This window comes from Podarcis tiliguerta (genome assembly GCF_965153285.1).
Source record: "Podarcis tiliguerta genome assembly, chromosome: 2".
In the NCBI taxonomy this organism is placed as follows: domain Eukaryota; kingdom Metazoa; phylum Chordata; class Lepidosauria; order Squamata; family Lacertidae; genus Podarcis; species Podarcis tiliguerta.
The window spans coordinates 665,997-685,567 of record NC_139535.1 but is presented as its reverse complement, the minus strand read 5'-3'; the positions used below and the strand labels follow the sequence as shown (position 1 = coordinate 685,567).

The window sequence follows — 19,571 nt, the reverse complement described above, 5'->3', positions numbered from 1 at the left end:
AAGGATTCTGTGGGAAGAAGAAACATGATCTGGATATTGAAGGAATTGCCTACAGGATTAAAGACTGTAGAGATCCAGCCAAGAACTATATCAGATCAAAACTCAACATGGATGATAATGAGGGGTGAAAAGAGTTCATTGTATAGATGGGGACTAAATAAGGGTTTATTTGAAAAACACTGAATTACAACATATTCTAATTACATTAAAGTATCAAAAGATGTTTAAAAGCATTTGGAAATATAGGGGAGGATGAAACTATCACTTTTACGAAGGATTTCAACGACAGACGAGTGACAAGTGTCATATGGGAGGCATCTCTCGAGCATGTCTCAGAGAGTCCCTTTTATTGAATATTACAGCATTGCCACGTATGTGCTTGCTGATTGGTTAACACAAATCATATGCAAGGGTTGCATATAGGCATTAATCATCAATAGATTAAAGGTTGGGAAAGGGAACACAGAATTGGTGAGGTATGAAAACCTCCTTATTAAACTATTACTAATGATTGATATAGCAAAACTTAAAAGGGCGTAACTATTGTATTCATTGATGTGGTCAACCATGCATTAAAAACAGGTCAGGGTACGATGCTTCATGAACTCAATCTGAACTGAACATTCCAGGGTGGGTGAGCACGGAATGCTTCAGCTCAGAATGAGTTGTCAAACTCATGTGCAGAAGCAAAACCTCCCATCACTCCATACATTTATTTGCTTGTCCACAAGTGAGTCTATTGATGTCGTCTAAGTTTCCTGTGTGTGGAATTAGGGTTCCACTCTGAAAGAATCTCTTTCAACTCTCCATTGTTGGGATGAAATAAACGACAGACGAGTGACAAGTGTCATACGGGAGGCATCTCTTGAGCATGTCTCAGAGAGTCCCTTTTATTGAATATTACAGCATTGCCACGTATGTGCTTGTTGCTGATTGGTTAACACAAATCATATGCAAGGGTTGCATATAGGCATTAATCATCAATAGATTAAAGGTTGGGAAAGGGAACACAGAATTGGAGAGGTATGAAAACCTCCTTATTAAACTATTACTAATGACTAATATAGCAAAACTTAAAAGGGCATAACTATTGTATTCATTGATGTGGTCAACCATGCATTAAAAACAGGTCAGGGTACGATGCTTCATGAACTCAATCTGAACTGAACATTCCAGGGTGGGTGAGCATGGAATACTTCAGCTCAGAACGAGTTGTCAAACTCATGTGCAGAAGCAAAACCTCCCATCACTCCATACATTTATTTGCTTGTCCCCGAGTGAGTCTGTTGATGTCGTCTAAGTTTCCTGTGTGTGAAATTAGGGTTCCACTCTGAAAGCATTGCAGAACGCTTCGGAAGTTGAACGTTTGGGGCTTTCAAACGCCAAGAACCCTGAAGTGAATGCTTCCATTTTTGAACGCAATTTGTAAATAAAATTATATATAGTGGTGCCTCAGGTTAAGTACTTAATTCGTTCCGGAGGTCCGTTCTTAACCTGAAACTGTTCTTAACCTGAAGCACCACTTTAGCTAATGGGGCCTCCTGCTGCTGCTCCGCCGCCGGAGCACGGTTTCTGTTCTCATCCTGAAGCAAAGTTCTTAACCTGAGGCACTATTTCTGGTTTAGCAGAGTCTGTAACCTGAAGCGTATGTAACCCAAGGTACCAGTGTATTAATAAAATTATCTATATATAAAGCAATTGAAACACTTCCCACACTTCTTCCATTCAATCCATTTAAGATTTTTCAGTTTGTGGATTGTAGGGTTTCAACTCTTAAAGCTTTTCCTCCTTGCGAGTCCATTGATGGTTTCTAAGAACATCAGGACTGAAGCTCTATGTACGCTCCATATACGTAAGTGGTTTTCCCTCTTTGAGTTTGTTGGTGTTTGCCAAGGTTTCCACTTCTATTGACGCTCTTTCCACACTCCATACATTTATTTGCTTGTCCCTGAGTGAGTCTGTTGATGTCGTCTAAGTTTCCTGTGTGTGAAATTAGGGTTTCACTCTGAAAGAAACTCTTTCAACTCTCCATACATTTAAATGGTTTCTCCTGTGTGTGTCCGTTGATGTCTTCTAATATTTCCAACATTGGTGAAGCCCTTTCCACACTCCAGACATTTAAATGGTTTCTCCCCTGTGTGAGTCCGTTGATGTTGTGTAAGACCTCCACTCTGACTGAAGCGCTTTCCACACTCCATGCACTGAAATGGTTTCTCCCCTGTGTGAGTCCGTTGATGAATTCTAAGGTGTCCACTCCGACTGAAGCGCTTTCCACACTCCATACATTGAAATGGTTTCTCCCCTGTGTGAGTCCATTGATGTTTTCTAAGTGTTCCACTGCGATTGAAGCTCTTTCCGCACTCGGTGCATTTAAATGGTTTCTCCCCAGTGTGAGTTTGATAATGGGTTCTCAGCTCTCTATGCTCAATAAAACTCTTTCCACATTCCATGCATTTTAATGGTTTTTCCCCTGAGTGAGTCCATTGATGTCTTCTTACTGCACCACTTGTACTGAAGCTCTTTCCACACTCCATACATTCAAATGGTTTTTCCCCTGTGTGAATCCTTTGATGGATTCTAAGTGCTCCACTACAAGTGAAGCTCTTTCCACACTCCATACATTCAAATGGTTTCTCCCCCATGTGACTCCGTTGATGAATTCTAAGGTGTCCACTCTGACTGAAGCGCTTTCCACACTCCAGACATTTAAATGGTTTCTCCCCTGTGTGAGTCCGTTGATGTTGTGTAAGACCTCCACTCTGACTGAAGCGCTTTCCACACTCCATGCATTTAAATGGTTTCTCCCCTGTGTGACTCCGTTGATGAATTCTAAGGTCTTCACTCCGACTGAAGCGCTTTCCACACTCCAGACATTTAAATGGTTTCTCCCCTGTGTGAGTCCGTTGATGTTTTGTAAGATCTCCACTCTGACTGAAGCACTTTCCACACTCCATGCATTTAAATGGTTTCTCCCCTGTGTGAGTCCGTTGATGATTTCTAACGTCTGCACTCTGACTGAAGCTCCTTCCACACTCCAAGCACTGAAATGGTTTCTCCCCTGTGTGAGTCCGTTGATGTTTTCTAAGGGTTCCACTGTGACTGAAGCTCTTTCCACACTCCATGCACTGAAATGGTTTCTCTCCTGTGTGAGTCCGTTGATGAATTCTAAGCTCTCCACTCTGACTGAAGTGCTTTCCACACTCCAAGCACTGAAATGGTTTCTCCCCCGTGTGAGTCCGTTGATGAATTCTAAGGTGTCCACTCCGACTGAAGCGCTTTCCACACTCCAAGCACTGAAATGGTTTCTCTCCTGTGTGAGTCCGTTGATGAATTCGAAGCTCTCCACTCTGACTGAAGTGCTTTCCACACTCCATGCACTTAAATGGTTTCTCCCCCGTGTGAGTCCGTTGATGAATTCTAAGGTGTCCACTCTGACTGAAGCGCTTTCCACACTCCATGCATTTAAATGGTTTCTCCCCTGTGTGAGTCCGTTGATGAATTCTAAGGTCTTCACTCCGACTGAAGCTCTTTCCACACTCTATACATTTAAATGGTTTCTCCCCTGTGTGACTCCGTTGATGAATTCTAAGGTGTCCACTATCAATGAAACTGTTTCCACACTCCATGCATTTAAATGGTTTCTCCCCTGTATGAGTCCATTGATGAATTCTAAGGTGTCCACTCTGACTGAAGCACTTTCCACACTCCATACACTTAAATGGTTTCTCCCCTGTGTGAGTCCGTTGATGTATTCTAAGGTTTCCACTGTCAGTGAAGCTCCTTCCACACTCCATATTTTCAAATTGTTTATCTTCTCTATTTTCACACTCCATGTATTTAAACGGTTTCTTTGTTATTCCCATTTCACATGGCCCACCAGAATTCTGATTGCCTTCTCCATTGTCTTCTTTCGATGGGGTAGGGAGAAAATCCTATTTGTTTTCTAGGAAGAGAACATAGGAATATTGCACACATCAATTAGCACCTGCTCTTATTTTAATGTCTTGTACAATCTCTCCTGTCCTCCATACGTTCCAAATTTTTAGGAAAGGCAATTGAAATAATGTAAAATAATGGTCATGCATCACCAGCCTTTTATAACCCTTAATTATAGTTAATGAAGCAGCATTATCTTAGAATACGGTTGAACTGTGGGAGTTACTTTTTAAGTAAAGTGGTTTCTCACAGGAAAGGAAGCTGCTCTATGTCCATGAACCCGCCCCCTATTCTCTCGCAATCTCCACTGCGACCGAGCTACTCCTCCGGTCGAGCCTTCCGAATCTCCTCTGACGATGATTAACGACCTGAGCCTTTGATAAGGCTCCAGGCACGTTCCCCATTCAGCAGAGTATCCAAAACAGCAGAAGAGACGAGAAATATGAGCTACATTGCTAGGTTTTATTTCTAACTATGCAGACAGTAAGAATTTCCTCCTTCTCTCTGTGAAAGGCAGAGAGCAACTGGAAAACAAAGGAACAGGAAACCAGTAATATGACATCCGTCTACTGTGAGACTTCCAATAGTATGGAATGTCTGGAATGCAAAACAGAGTCTTGTGACTCCAAGCACGGCACAGTGGCATAAACAGAAACCAACATATTCATCAGGGTCCTAAGTTCATCATGAAGTTCTTCATCCTCTGCACTCTAATCCTCCCCCCCTTGGGCCACATTTTGTCCCCTTTATTAATCTCCAGATCTTTATTCATCACCTGCACAGTCCCTTTGAGTGTCGTCATTACGGGGGCCTCTTTTAAATAAGGGCTGGTGTTTGAACTTGGGCTTTGCTAAGGTTACGGAATTGGCAGGGGGGGCACTTGTGTGAGAGCAGGTTTCTTTGACCGTCTCCCCCTTCCTTGCTTGCCCCTTCTGCTTTCCCATGGCAAGTCCAGCCGAATTCGACCATGGCGTGTGGTGCATATCTCCGCCTTCAGACGGAGGGAGCCAGGCAGCTTTCTGGGTCGTGTGCCCAACTTTTCATGAGCTGAAATTAAATCCCAAAAGACCTACAGCTGCTTGTTACAAAGGGTGGGGGCCGATTCTGGTAGGTTTATATTAACTCTTTCCACACTCATTTCTGATGCTCAGAAGCAGGTGTACCCTTTCCTATACCTTCCTGATGACATTCTCAGTCTGATGCACAGTATTTACACAGAAACACGGATCAAACACAAAAAACCCTTTACATAACTCCCTTTCTAAAATACACTGAGACCATCTTATAACATATCCCCGCTATAACACACAAGTTCTAATTAAATCCTAATATTTACTATACCTAAACATTGAGCACCACAGACTAATAATAATAATAATAATAATAATAATAATATGATATATTATTTCTACCCTGCCCATCTGGCTGAGTTTCCTCAGCCACTCTGGGCGGCTCCCAATCGAGTGTTAAAAACAATACAGCATTAAATATTAACAACTTCCCTAAACAGGGCTGCCTTCAGATGTCTTTTAAAAATAAGATAGCTGCTTAATTCCTTGACATCTGATGGGAGGGCATTCCACAGGGCGGGTCTCTGTCTGGTTCCCTGTAACCTCACTTCTCGTGATGAGGGAACCGCCAGAAGGTCCTCGGTGCTGGATCTTTGTTGCAATAAAGATCAGGCTTACTAGCCACTTTGCTTCGCCATATACACTGGTTGGCCTCTGTTATTTTCTCCTACCTACCGTATTTTTCGCTCCATAAGGCACACCTAGTTTCTAGAGGGGGAATTCAAGAAAAAAATATTATTTAAAGGGAGCGCTGAGCAGAGCTCCCTGGTGCCCTGCGGAGGCTTTGCACCACTAAGGCAGAAGCTAAAACAGCTAGAGGGAGCGCTGCGCAGCACTCTCTCTAGCTGTTCTGGCTTCTGTGAAGCCTCCACAGGGCAGTAGCGAGCCTTCATCCCGGGCTTCCCCCACCAGCCCCGACAAGCTCTGGGAGTATTCCCGACCTCCCGCAAAAGCCCACAGAATTATGTCAGGGATGTGTATACCTGTGAAGAGATCCAAGATTTAGAACCTCAAAGCCAAAGTGAGAGCATTTGGGTCAAAATTAAGGGAGAGAAGAATAACAGAGACCTCATTGTGGGGGTTTACTATAGATCCCCAAGCCAAACGGAGGACATAGATGATGCCTTCCTGGAACAGATGGCCAAGCATGCAAAAGGAAGGGAGATAGTAGTAATGGGGGACTTCAATTACCCGGATATTTGTTGGATGTCAAACTCAGCCAAGAGCATAAGGTCAAACAGATTCCTCACTGGCCTTGCAGAAAACTTCTTTGTCCAGAAAATGGGAGAAGCAACAAGAGGAACAGCCATTTTAGATCTGGTCCTAACCAATGTTGATGACCTGGTTAGTGGGGTAGAAGTGGAAGGATCATTAGACGCAAGTGATCATGCTCTTCTGAAGTTTACTATACAGCGGAAAGGAGCAGCCAAGCATAATAGGACTCAATTTCTTGACTTTAAGAAAGCCGACTTCATAAAACTTAGGGAAGTGCTGGGTGAGATCCCATGGACAGTAATACTAAAAGGAAAGGGAGTTCATGATGGCTGGGAGTTTGTTAAGAGGGAGATAGTAAAAGCACAACTTCAGGCAATACCAAGGAGACGGAAAGATGGGAGAAGAAGAAGAAGAAGAAGAGTTTGGATTTGATATCCCGCTTTATCACTACCCGAAGGAGTCTCAAAGCGGCTAACAATCTCCTTTCCCTTCCTCCCCCACAACAAACACTCTGTGAGGTGAGTGGGGCTGAGAGACTTCAGAGAAGTGTGACTAGCCCAAGGTCACCCAGCAGCCGCATGTGGAGGAGCGGAGACTTGAACCCGGTTCACCAGATTATGAGACTACCGCTCTTAACCACTACACCACACTGGAAGGTGCCTAAAGAAGCCAGGGTGGCTATCTAAAGAACTTTTAACTGAGTTAAGATTAAAAAAGGATGTGTACAAAAAATGGAAAAGGGGGGAAACCACCAAAGAGGAATTCAAACAAATAGCCAGCACGTGTAGACAAAGTCAGATAAGCTAAAGCACAGAATGAACTCAGGCTTGCTAGAGAGGTTAAAAGCAACAAAAAAGGCTTTTATGGGTATGTTCGTAGCAAAAGGAAGAACAAAGAAACAGTGGGGTCACTCAGAGGAGAAGATGGTGAAATGCAAACAGGGGACACAGAAAGGGCTGAACTCCTCAATGCCTTCTTTGCCTCAGTCTTCTCCAATAAGGAAAACAATGCCCGACCTGAAGAATTTGGAGCAAAAGATTCAGCAGAGGAAACACAGCCCAGAATAACTAAGGAGATAGTACAAGAATACTTGTATTCAAGTGTCCAGGGCCAGATGAACTGCATCCAAGAGTATTAAAAGAACTGGCAGATGTGATCTCAGAACCACTGACAGTCATCTTTGAGAATTCCTGGAGAACAGGCGAAGTCCTGGCAGACTGGAGGAGGGCAAATGTTGTCCCTATTTTCAAAAAGGGGAAAAGAGAGGACCCAAATAATTACCGCCCAGTCAGTCTGACATCAATACCAGGGAAGATTCTGGAGCAGATCATCAAGCAAACAGTCTGTGAGCACCTAGAAAGGAATGCTGTGATCACCAATAGTCAGCATGGATTTATGAAAAATAAGTCATGTCAGACTAACCTGATCTTGTTTTTTGACAGAATTCCAAGCCTGGTAGATGAAGGGAACGCAGTGGATGTAGCCTACCTTGATTTCAGCAAGGCATTTGACAAGGTGCCCCATGATATTCTTGTAAAGAAGCTGGTAAAATGCGGTCTTGACTATGCTACCACTCAGTGGATTTGTAACTGGCTGACTGACCGGACCCAAAGGGTGCTCATCAATGGTTCCTCTTCATCCTGGAGAAGAGTGACTAGTGGGGTGCCACAGGGTTCTGTCTTGGGCCCGGTCTTATTCAACATCTTTATCAACGACTTGGATGATGGACTTAAGGGCATCCTGATCTAATTTGCAGATGGCACCAAACTGGGAGGGGTGGCTAACACCCCAGAGGACAGGATCACACTTCAAAACGACCTTGACAGATTAGAGAACTGGGCCAAAACAAACAAGATGAACTTTAACAGGGAGAAATGTAAAGTATTGCACTTGGGCAAAAAAATTGAGAGGCACAAATACAAGATGGGTGACACCTGGCTTGAGAGCAGTACATGTGAAAAGGATCTAGGAGTCTTGGTTGACCACAAACTTGACATGAGCCAACAGTGTGACGCGGCAGCTAAAAAAGCCAATGCAATTCTGGGCTGCATCAATAGGAGTATAGCATCTAGATCAAGGGAAGTTATAGTGCCACTGTATTCAGCTCTGGTCAGGCCTCACCTGGAGTACTGTGTCCAGTTCTGGGCACCACAGTTCAAGAAGGACACTGACAAACTGGAACGTGTCCAGAGGAGGGCAACCAAAATGGTCAAAGGCCTGGAAACAATGCCTTATGAGGAACGGCAAAGGGAGCTGGGCATGTTTAGCCTGGAGAAGAGGAGGTTAAGGGGTGATATGATAGCCACGTTCAAATATATAAAAGGATGTCACCTAGAGGAGGGAGAAAGGTTGTTTCCTGCTGCTCCGGAGAAGCGGACACGGAGCAATGGATCCAAACTACAAGAAAGAAGATTCCACCTAAACATTAGGAAGAACTTCCTGACAGTAAGAGCTGTTTGACAGTGGAATTTGCTGCCAAGGAGTGTGGTGGAGTCTCCTTCTTTGGAGGTCTTTAAGCAGAGGCTTGCCAACCATATGTCAGGAGTGCTCTGATGGTGTTTCCTGCATGGCAGGGGGTTGGACTCGATGGCCCTGGTGGTCTCTTCCAACTCTATGATTCTATGATTCTAGAGATTTACTGTAAATTGAGATTGAAATCAATTTGATTTATATCTAATCCACCCTGATTGCAATCTACCACAACGTCTGAAATAAGGCTGGAACTATACAGAGGCGAACAGGACAATGTCCTGGCAAAGGCTACTACTTAGGGGTCTGAAACGGATAAATGACAATATTATCAATCCTCACACACTCAGTTTCATCAGCAGGCAAGCCAAGATGCATCCCAGCAGGACTTTTGGGTTTGGGCTTGGCTACCAAATGGTGGTATTCAGGACAATCCAAAGTACGGAGATGAGTCCTAGTGAATACAGACAATCTGGGACTGCCAACACCCTCAGGAGGGAGGCTGGGCGATTGGGGGGGGTCAGGGTGCTGGAGGGGGAGGGGGAGGGGTCTCTGTCGAGGCTCCTCCCCTTCCTTTAACCCTTCCCTGGACTCCCTCTCTCCGTTTCCCCAGCCAGGCGCCCCACGACCCCAGGGAGAATGGGGGGCCCCAGCCCCACCCCCGCTTGGGGTCCTCCTTCCCCTTCCCGACAAGGCGTCCGGGGGGGGGCAGGGCAGCTGAGCATCTCTCGGCCCCCCAGGAAAGAGAAAGGGGAGTCTGGCGGTGCTGCTGCCCAGGAGATCTTGCCAGGCCAAGCCTGCAGGTGTTGGGTCCCCCCTGGGTCGCTGGGTCGGGGCCCCTGTCGACGGGCCCCAGGGAGGGGGGCTTTCCTGGGGGGGGGGTGTCTCTTTGTCTTCCCCCCCTCTATTTCCCCCCCTCTCCCCCTTCTCACCTCTTGGTCCTCCGCCTCCCTGGCTCCGGATTAGTCCGCTTCCCTTAGGCGCAAAGACAGGGCGGCGGCGGCGACGGGGGCTCTTCAGCGACGCCCCTCCTCCTTTTCCGGTCTAGAAACTTCCGGCGCGTTTCGCGCGACACTTCCGGCGCCTTTTCAGACGCGCGCGTCCCTAGAGCTACGTCCGCAGAGCAGCCCCTTCCTGTGTCCGGAGGGGAAGGCGACGGGACGGCGCTGCCTCGGGCCTCCTGCTCTGGGGGGGGCTCCCGGGGGGGGGGGAGTTGGGCCAGTTTCGCCCACCATGTTTCTTTTAGGGAGGGGGGATCTCCTTCTGGCCTCCTTCTGCATGCCGAGCACTCAACCGGGGTCCTTCTGCAGGCCGAGCAACTGCTGCATTGCTGAGCTTCGCCCCCTGACAGCCAAGCCCCGCTTCAAACCCCAGCCCCCCCCCCGTTAAAACCCCCCCCCCCTGGATTGAGAGGCAGGGAGGGATTCCCGACAGAGAGAGGCGCCCTTGCTCTGGGATTCCCTTGCCAGCAGGGAGACTTCCAAAGCCCCCCCCCCCGCCTCCCCCTTCCCTCATCTAGGAGGGAGACTTCTCACCTTGTGGTTGGGTCACTTCAAATCCAGTTTCTCTCTCTTTTAATACTGTTGTTGGTCTCCTTGTTTATTCTGTTCACTAGTGATATTTCACATAGCCTTTGTGAATGCAAAGCAACTGTGGCTCTTATGATCCCTGCCGGGTATTAAGTGTTTTTTCTAACCTCCCTATTGCAGGTGGAAAGAGGAATGTGGGGCTTGCTTATAATATCTTAGGGTGGCAGGATCAAGATTTGGGACTGGGACTTTCAGATTCAGAGCCACTTTTCGCATGAGATTTCTTCCAACTATTGGAGGAAAGTATGTCTGAGGTTTATGACAGAAATAGAATTATTACGGGCGAATTTAATGGAGTAGGATCGCTGGACTATGACAGAACACTGAGGGAAAGTGTCTCAAAAAAAAGCAAAATACCAAATACTTTTGTGATATGGTTCCAACAATGGATCTACTAGATCAGGGGTCAGCAAACTTTTTCAGCAGGGGGCCAGTCCACTGTCCCTCAGACCTTGTTGGGGGCCGGACTCTATTTCGGGGGGAAATGAGCGATTTTGGCCCGCCCGCAAAGAGGCCCGAAGATGTTTGGCTTTACCTGTCCCAGTTGTCGTCTCAACAGCCGCAGTTGGGCTTCTCCAGCCAGGTGCCAGGGCAGGGTAGGAGGCTGCATGGGCCGGAAAAGACAGAAGCACAAGCCCCGGTGGAGCGGCGGACAGAAGCAGGGGAACCGGGGCGTTGCCAGAGCTTTTACCCACCAACTGCTGCTGCTTCCCAACCCGCAAGCGGCAGCTGCGGCCGCTGCAACAAACCGCCTGAACGCCATGGGAGGAATGAAGGAAGGGGGGTGACGAAGAAAGTGCGTGAGGAAGTGGCGCGGAGAAGGTGCGCAGAAAAGGAAGGAAGGGCGGACTGAGGGAGAGGGAGGAGGAGCAGGAGGAAAACGCAGCAGCAGCCGGCAGCCAGCGTCACACACCCCTTCCCAGCGCCACCCTTCTGAGGCAGGCAGGCGGGTGAGCCGACTCCAGCCGTTGATGGCGCCCGGTGTGGGACAAGATTGCTCGTCCCTGAGGAGAAAAACGCCGCCATGTGTGGGAGAGGGAAAGAACGTGTGTGCTGGCAATCCACGCGGCGATTCCTCGACCGTCCGCAGGCTGGATCTAGAAGGCAATTGGGCCTGATCCGGCCCACGGCCCTTAGTTTGCCAACCCAGATGCTTGGATATTCAGACACCCATTAGAACAAGAGTAAACATGTTCTTCTGATTCAAAGGATTCTGTGGGAAGAAGAAACATGATCTGGATATTGAAGGAATTGCCTACAGGATTAAAGACTGTAGAGATCCAGTCAAGAACTATATCAGATCAAAACTCAACATGGATGATAATGAGGGGTGAAAAGAGTTCATTGTATAGATGGAGACTAAATAAGGGTTTATTTGAAAAACACTGAATTACAACATATTCCAATTACGTTAAAGTATCAAAAGATGTTAAAAAGCATTTGGAAATATGGGGGAGGATGAAACTTTCACTTTTACGAAGGATTTCAACCATAAAGAGAAAAGTTTTACCTAAGATACTGTTTTTATTCTAAATTACCAATAATAAATAATACAAGCTTCTTTAACAAATGTCAAAGAGATATTTCATGATTACTCTGGCAGAGGGGAAACACCAAGAATACAGTATAAAATTTTGACAGATACTCAAAATAAGAGGTGGCTTCGCACTGCTAGATTTTCTACTATGAGGCAGCCTCTTTGTGTTGGTTAAAATAATGGATATCGTTGGACAACACACTATTGCTGGATACTCAGTGGAATCTCAGTTGTTGAACACTTCAGAAGTCGAATGTTTGGGGATTTCAAACGCCAACAACCCGGAAGTGAATGCTTCTATTTTTGAATGCAATTTATAAATAGAATTATATACAGTGGTACCTCAGGATAAGTACTTAATTCGTTCCGGAGGTCCGTTCTTAATCTGAAACTGTTCTTAACCTGAAGCACCACTTTAGCTAATGGGGCCTCCTGCTGCTGCAGCAAAGTTCTTAACCTGAAGCACTATTTCTGGGTTAGCGGAGTCTTTAACCTGAAGCGTATGTAACCTGAAGCATATGTAACCCGAGGTACCACTGTATTAATAAAATTATCTATATATAAAGCAATTGAAACACTTCCCACACTCCTTCCATTCAATCCATTTAAGATTTTTCAGTTTGTGGATTGTAGGGTTTCAAATCTTAAAGCTATTCCTCCTTGCGAGTCCATTGATGGTTTCTAAAAACATCAGGACTGAAGCTCTACGTACGCTCCATATAAGTATTTTTCTCTCTTTGAGTTCGCTGATGTTTGCCAAGATTTCAACTTCTATTGAAGCTCTTTCCACACTCCATACATTTATTTGCTTGTCCCTGAGTGGGTCTGTTGATGTCGTCTAAGTTTCCTGTGTGTGAAATTAGGGTTCCACTCTGAAAGAAACTCTTTCAACTCTCCATACATTTAAATGGTTTCTCCCGTGTGTGTCCGTTGATGTCTTCTAACATTTCCAACATTGGTGAAGCCCTTTCCAAACTCCTTACATTTAAATGGTTTCTCCCCCGTGTGAGTCCATTGATGTTTTCTAAGTGTTCCACTGCGATTGAAGCTCTTTCCGCACTCGGTGCATTTAAATGGTTTCTCCCCAGTGTGAGTTTGATAATGGGTTCTCAGCTCTCTACTCTCAATAAAACTCTTTCCACATTCCATGCATTTTAATGGTTTCTCCCCTGAGTGAGTCCACTGATGTCTTCTTAGTGTTCCACTCCGACTGAAGCTCTTTCCACACTCCATACATTTATATGGTTTTTCCCCTGTGTGAATTCGATGGTGGATTCTAAGTGTTCCACTACAAGTGAAGCTCTTTCCACAATCCATACATTCAAATGGTTTTTCCCCTGTGTGAGTTCGATGATGGATACTAAGTGCTGTACCATCAATAAAGCTCTTTCCACATTCCATGCATTTAAATGGTTTCTCTCCTGTGTGAGTCCGTTGATGTTTTCTAAATGTTCCACTATCTGTGAAGCTCTTTCCACAATCCATACATTTATATGGTTTTTCCCCTGTGTGAGTTTGATGATGGATTCTAAGGCTTCGGTTATCAGTGAAGCTCCTCCCACACTCCATACATTCAAATGGTTTTTCTCCAGTGTGAGTTTTATGATGAATATTCAGACTCCTATTTGCACTAAAACTCTTTCCACACTCCAAACATTTAAATGGTTTTTCTCCTGTGTGAATCCGTTGATGGATTCTAAGGCTTCCCCTCTGACTGAAGCTCTTTACACATTCCATGCATTTGAATGGTTTCTCGCCCGTGTGTGTCTGTTTATGTTTTCTAAATGATCCACTATCGGTGAAGCTTTTTCCACACTCCATACATTTAAATGGTTTTTCCCCTGTGTGGGTTCGTTGATGGTTTCTAAGGTGTCCCCTCTGACTGAAGCTCTTTACACATTCCATGCATTTGAATGGTTTCTCGCCTGTGTGTGTCCGTTTATGTTTTCTAAATGTTCCACTATCGGTGAAGCGCTTTCCACACTCCATACATTTATATGGTTTTTCCCCGGTGTGGGTTCGTTGATGGTTTCTAAGGTGTCCAATCTGACTGAAGCTCTTTCCACACTCCTTACATTTATATGGTTTCTCCCCCGTGTGAGTGTGTTTATGTATACGAAGGTTTGAACTCCAACCAAAGCTTTTTCCACACTCCATGCATTTAAATGGTTTCTCCCCTGTGTGAGTCCGTTGATGTTTTCCAAGTGTTCCACTGTCAGTGAAGCTCCTTCCACACTCCATACTTTCAAATTGTTTCTCCTCTCTCTTTTCACACTCCATGAGTTTATATGGTTTCTTCGTTATTCCCAATGGACATGGCCCTCCAGAATTTTGACTGCCTTCTCCATTGTCTTCTTTCAACAGGGAGGAGCGGGGGGAAAGGAAACCTAGGAAGAGAAGAAAGGAATATTACACACATCAATTAGCACCTGCTCTTATTTTGACGTCTCGTACATTCTTTCCTGTCCTTCATATGTTCCAAATTTTTAGCAAAGACAGATGAAATAATATTAAATAAAGGTAATGCATCGTCAACCTTTCCTAACCCTTAATTAAGCATTAATGAAGCAGCATTATCTTAGAATACGGTTGAACTGTGGGGTTTACGTTTTATAAAAAGTGGTTTCTCACAGGAAAGGGAGCTGCTCTATGTTCCTTGAACCTGCCCACTATTCATCAGGGTCCTAAATTCATCATGAAGTTCTTCATCCTCTGCACTATAATCCTCCACCCCTTGGGCCACATTTTGTCCCCTTCGACCTCTAGATCTTTATTCATCACCTGCACAGTCCCTTTGGCCTAAGGACTTCCATATTGACCATTTTGGAGACCCATATATAAGTCTAGTGACAAGGCTTGGTGCTTGTGGTCGGTTGAAGGAGTGCTCAGTTGGAGAATGTTCTTGGGGTTGGACCTCCATCTCTCAGCCTTGCATTATGGAATGGAGAGAGCTGGAGATGCAGAAGGAAAGCAGCTGGAGCCTGACTGCTGGGAAGGCCAGACTGACACACCCACCCCAATTATGATTTATAATTATATGCCACCAGGTCTCGCACCTGCCTCCTGACACTGGCTTATCTTAGTGGAGATTCCCTGTCCAGGCCTCTCTCACTGTTCTTCCTCCTTTGCCCTGGGTGGCCAAGGGCTTCTGGATATTCTAGCTCTGCTCCAACTGGGAATTATTTATTAAATTGTTATACCTTTCTTCATCTGAAGATCACAAGATAAAAATATGTGTGACACTGAAAAAGGTGAGTATTAAAGGAGAATAACACTGATTGTGGGAAAGAAAAGAAAGAAGATGAAACCAGTGGTGTGTCCAGCTGAATGTAAAATAATAACAATAACAATAACAACAACAATGTGTAAAGAAGAAACCAATTTTCAAATCAGTTTCAGATTCCCTGGCTGTATTTTTCAGCCATGATTGTGACTCGGAATCTTAGCCACACTTTATTCTAGAATATCAGCTGGACATAGGAGCCAGACAATCCCTGAGATTTCATCCAGACATTCCTTTAGTGTGGGCAGCAGCAGCGGAGGAAGGAAGGAAGCAACTTTGGGGACAAACCATTTCCTTCATAAGGTCTTCCCCAGCGGCCGGCAGGGTTGATAAACTGCTCAGTGGGGACACGTTGGCTTTATACTGTTAGGGTCTGGATACCAATCACAATCCCTTGGAAATGTCTCAAGAACCCTTAAGATCCAATTTCACCAACTCCCAAGTAACACTGAGCCCTAGAGGAACCTTCTATGCTGAGTTGAGGCACCTCTGGCCCTCCAGATGTGGTTGGACTCAAAGGACCACCTGCCCAAGCAAGGATGGCCCATGGCCAGGGAGGATGGGAGTCTTATCTGGGGGGACACACTTTCCCCTTCTTCCCCCTCCCCTGAAAACGCTGAATATCTGTATTTCGTTTCCTCCTTCCTCCGTGATCTCCACCATCTTCCTGGTACAGTCCCACCAACTGCACACATTCCCAAATCATCCTGCACCACTGACTTCCCAAGGCGGCTGCATTGTGTCTGGGACACTGGCAATGGGACAGCACCTTCCACTGGATGAGAGGACAGAGGGTTAAATCAGGGCTGGCCAAATGGGACTCAGCTCCGTCCCCTCCTTGCCCCCCCTGCATCTCCTGCCTGAGGGGGCTGCCTCAGTTTCCCTACTGGGGGAGCAGGCCCTGAGAACAGCCTTCTCTCTTCCCCCAAAATACAGGAAACACGACAAAGAAGGCCTTGGAGTGTCACCGTGGAACATAACAACAACAACAACAACTGGTTGTAAGTCCCTTTGGGCTGCCCTGGGCAAGAGAAAGCAACTAATAGATTAAATAAATAAATAACAATAAAAATAATTGATTAACCCTTCCATGGACTCTCCAGTCTCCCCCCAAAGGGGACCCACCAAGCCAGGATGGCGGCGCCCCAGGGATTCCTGCCAGGGGGAAGCCGGAACTGGGGCCTGGGTTCAAGTCCCAGCCGGGGGGGGGGGCAGGGGAGCTGAGCATCTCTTGACAGCTGAGCATCTCCTTGCGCTGCAATGGAAATCTTGCAATGCAAAACCCTGCCGGGGCTCCCTCTGCAAAAAGGCCCCCTCGCCCCCCCCCCGCCCCGATGCATTTCCCATAGTAAATGGTGGGAAGGCTGATCTCGGGGGGTGGGGGGTGGAATGCAATCCCTGCGAATGGAGGGGCCCCGATCTCCAGCCGGATTGCATGCATCGGGGCCTCTGCAGATAGCGCCCAAGACGTGAGTTGTTGTTTTTTTGGGGGGGGTCCCTGCCCCCTTTCCCTCCCCGCCCTTCGCCCCCTCCCCCCCCCCCCGCAGCTCTACCTCTTTGTCCTCTCTCTCCCTCCGCTTCCCTCGCTCGCTCTGCTATTCCCATTTCCTTCCCCGCAAGACAAAGGGCTGGGGGTCTCCAAGGAGGCGCCCCCTCGGGGGGAGGGGATCCTTTCTCCCCCCCGCCCCAAATCCTGCCCCCCCCTCCCAGCTGCCCTGTTTGCAGATTCAGGGGGAGGAAAAGCGCCTCCCCACCCCCATATATAGATATATTTCGCACCTCTTTTCCCTCCTCCTCTGCAGAGCTGCTCCTCTTCCGGGAAGGTGGATCAAGCCCCTCCCCTCCCCCCCTTGGCCCCCCTTCCTGCCTCTCTAGGAAGCGGAGCTCACTGACCCGCGGGGGGGCGGAGGAATGAGTGGCCCCTCCCTCCCAGAAGAGACCAATTCTCCTCCTTCCAAACCAGCTTCGTTTTCCTGATTCTCTCCTGAGAGGGTCCCGGGTTCGATCCCCGGAGGCGGCAGGGAAGGAGACCCCCCCCCACCTGTGAAAAAGCCCTCCGGGGCAGGAAGTTGACATCCCCCCTTCATCTCTTTTAATCCTTTGCCGATGTTACAGAAATTTTTAGAATGATTGGGGGGGGTTGCCCCTCCAGCAGGCAGTGTCCCCCCCCCTTCATTCACACACACAGTGTCTCCTCAAAGCCCCACATGACGCCCCGACACCACAAACTGTCCAGCGTTGTTCTGTTTGGGAAGGAAATGGCGACCAAGGGGGGAGCTTGGGCCATGATGCCTAAAGCAGGAGGCCAGGTATTCAGCAGCCCCTCTGCCTGAGTGATCATCTCTGGCATCCTGACACGGGTTTGGGGCCTGGAACAGTAACTTAAAGTGAAGGTCAAGGGACCCCTGACCACTAGGTCCAGTCGTGCCTGACTCTGGGGTTGTGGCGCTCATCTCGCTTTATTGGCCGAGGGAGCCGGCGTACAGCTTCCGGGTCATGTGGCCAGCAGGAGTAAGCCGCTTCTGGCAAACCAGAGGAGCGCACTGTAGCAGGAACCCCCCCCCCCCCCATCATTCAGTTTGTACAGACTTCACACACACACACACACACTACATACGCTACACTTCTGTTATAAATTCATAGAAAATCAACCATACATCAGATTTGCACTGTTCCACTTTTATTTTACTCCATGAAGGAAGGACTACAAAATGGGGAAGGATTGATGCAGGCCACCATAATCCCTTGAGCATAGCAGCACATCCACAGGAGCCCTGCCCAGTTGCTGTGCCAACCCTGATGGTCTCAGACAGAAGGCCATCAACTACACTACAGACTGCATACAGGAGTGGATTCAACACGACTATAACAAAAGAACAGTGATTGGATTTCCCCTCAGGGGGCAGGAAACTGCAATCTCCCCTTTGTCACCTGGAAAGTACTCATGGGGAGGGGAGAAAGGAGGAACCAGCCAGGTGACAGGACACTCAGGTTACCACCACAACTCCTCCCTCAACCCCTCCTTTCTGTAATGTATGCATGATGTTTCTGGGGGTGGGCTTGACCTAGAGGAGGGGAATTTCAAAAGTTTTTATAAGGTCTTGCACACCATTGTTCTGGGTCTTTCCTCTCTCCTGCGAGTGAGGGGAACACCCTGCTGCAACAGTACAATAAAGGCCAAGCCTACAGGCTGCTGATTTGCTCCAATTTACTCTGGTTGGTGTCTTTACTTTTTGTCCAAGGGAGCCCTCGGATTTTTCCAGTAACAGCACGGAAACGCCGTTTACCTTCCCACCAGAGCGGTACCTATTTATCTACTTGCACTTTGACGTGCAACAACCCTAAAGGGTAGTCCAGTGTCGTCATTATGGGGGCCTTTTTAAAATAGGGGCTGGTGTTTGAACTTGAGTTTTGCTAATGGGGGGAGCAACTCAGTGGCAGAGCAGTTGTCCCCCCCATTCAGCTCCCCGCTATGAGGGCGAGACCCCTCCTGACTCAGCACCCGGATCCTGCAATGCAGGACAGGCAGCGGTGCCAGTTCTGCTTCCCAGGCAAAGACCGGCAGGCCTGGCTCCCCTGCAACACGTCCCCCATTTTCCCCAGTGGGACATTGGCAGTGGGGAGACAGAGAGAGAGAGACGTGGCCTTTTGGAGAGTCGTCTCCATACTGGTTTCCCTCTGTTATTCTCTCTGACCGATGGAGAGCCAACAAAGGACTCTAGAAGGGCTCTTGTGTCCCCCATAAGGAATAAGGGCAGATTTCAGTTTATTGCACTTGGCTTCTCCCTCCTGGCGAGGAATCTGCTACTCCTCCAAGCTCTTCGACAGAGGGGTCCCTGGAAAGGGGGTCCACTTCCCCCACCCCCTACATGGTTCAGGTCAGCTGTTGCCTCAGAGACGCAGGACGCTGCATTATACCAAATGAAACCATTGGTCCATTGTTCCCTCTCTCAGGCTTCCGGTTTCAGCTCTTATTTCCGCTGCGTGGGCTGGTCGAAGCTGACGATGATGTACAGCAACCCAGAAATAGGGGCGAAGGATGCTATAGAAATGCATTCAGGGTTTATATGCAGGTAAAAGGTACAGGACCCCTGGGCAGTTAAGTCCAGCTGAATTCGACTATGGCGTGTGGTGCTCATCTGCACTTTCAGGCCAAGGGAGCAAGGCAGCTGTCCGGCTCATGTGGATAACTTCTCATGAGCTGATATTAATAATAATAATAATTTTTTATTTATACCCCACCCTCCCCAGCCAAGGCCGGGCTCAGAGCGGCTTACAAGCAATAATAAAAACAAGATGAATTATTACAACTTAAAAACAAAAGTAAAATACAACATCAAAATAATGGAACATTAAAATATTAAAATGTAGCCTCATCGCAGGAGGAGAAGGAAAAGAAAAAAGAAAGGAGAGAGAGGGAGGGAATCAAATTGGCTCCAAGCCAAAGGCCAGGGGGAACAATTTATATTGCG

At 47.2% G+C, this 19,571-nt stretch overlaps 3 protein-coding genes across 6 annotated transcripts in view; all 3 read right to left on the bottom strand.

The window, feature by feature from the left end:
• LOC310670644 (uncharacterized protein) overlaps positions 1-9,723 on the bottom strand; it is a 43,547-nt gene extending 33,824 nt beyond the window's left edge. Inside the window, exon 1 of the mRNA XM_083426270.1 lies at positions 9,623-9,723. The gene's annotated coding sequence lies outside the window, so the exon portion shown is untranslated. The remainder of the gene's footprint in view (positions 1-9,622) is intronic.
• Positions 1,870-3,943, bottom strand: LOC310670355 (uncharacterized protein). The gene has a single exon (XM_083425575.1). The coding sequence runs from the start codon at positions 3,861-3,863 to the stop codon at positions 2,037-2,039; it is 1,827 nt and encodes a 608-aa protein (XP_083281701.1). The 5' UTR covers positions 3,864-3,943; the 3' UTR covers positions 1,870-2,036.
• Positions 9,724-12,257: 2,534 nt separating the features above from the next.
• LOC310670462 (uncharacterized protein) lies at positions 12,258-17,450 on the bottom strand. 4 transcript variants are annotated; one of them, XM_083425860.1, is made up of 2 exons: positions 16,879-17,450; positions 12,258-14,203 (listed from the first exon to the last, which is right to left on the bottom strand). In XM_083425860.1, exon 2 carries the CDS (start codon positions 14,094-14,096, stop codon positions 12,720-12,722), a length of 1,377 nt encoding a protein of 458 aa, XP_083281986.1. In that variant the 5' UTR covers positions 14,097-14,203; positions 16,879-17,450; the 3' UTR covers positions 12,258-12,719. The 4 variants fall into 4 exon arrangements, with proteins under 4 accessions (XP_083281986.1, XP_083281985.1, XP_083281983.1 ...); XM_083425859.1 differs by lacking the exon at positions 16,879-17,450 and adding an exon at positions 14,873-16,106; XM_083425857.1 differs by lacking the exon at positions 16,879-17,450 and adding an exon at positions 14,598-14,847.
• Between the last annotated feature and the right edge of the window lie 2,121 nt (positions 17,451-19,571).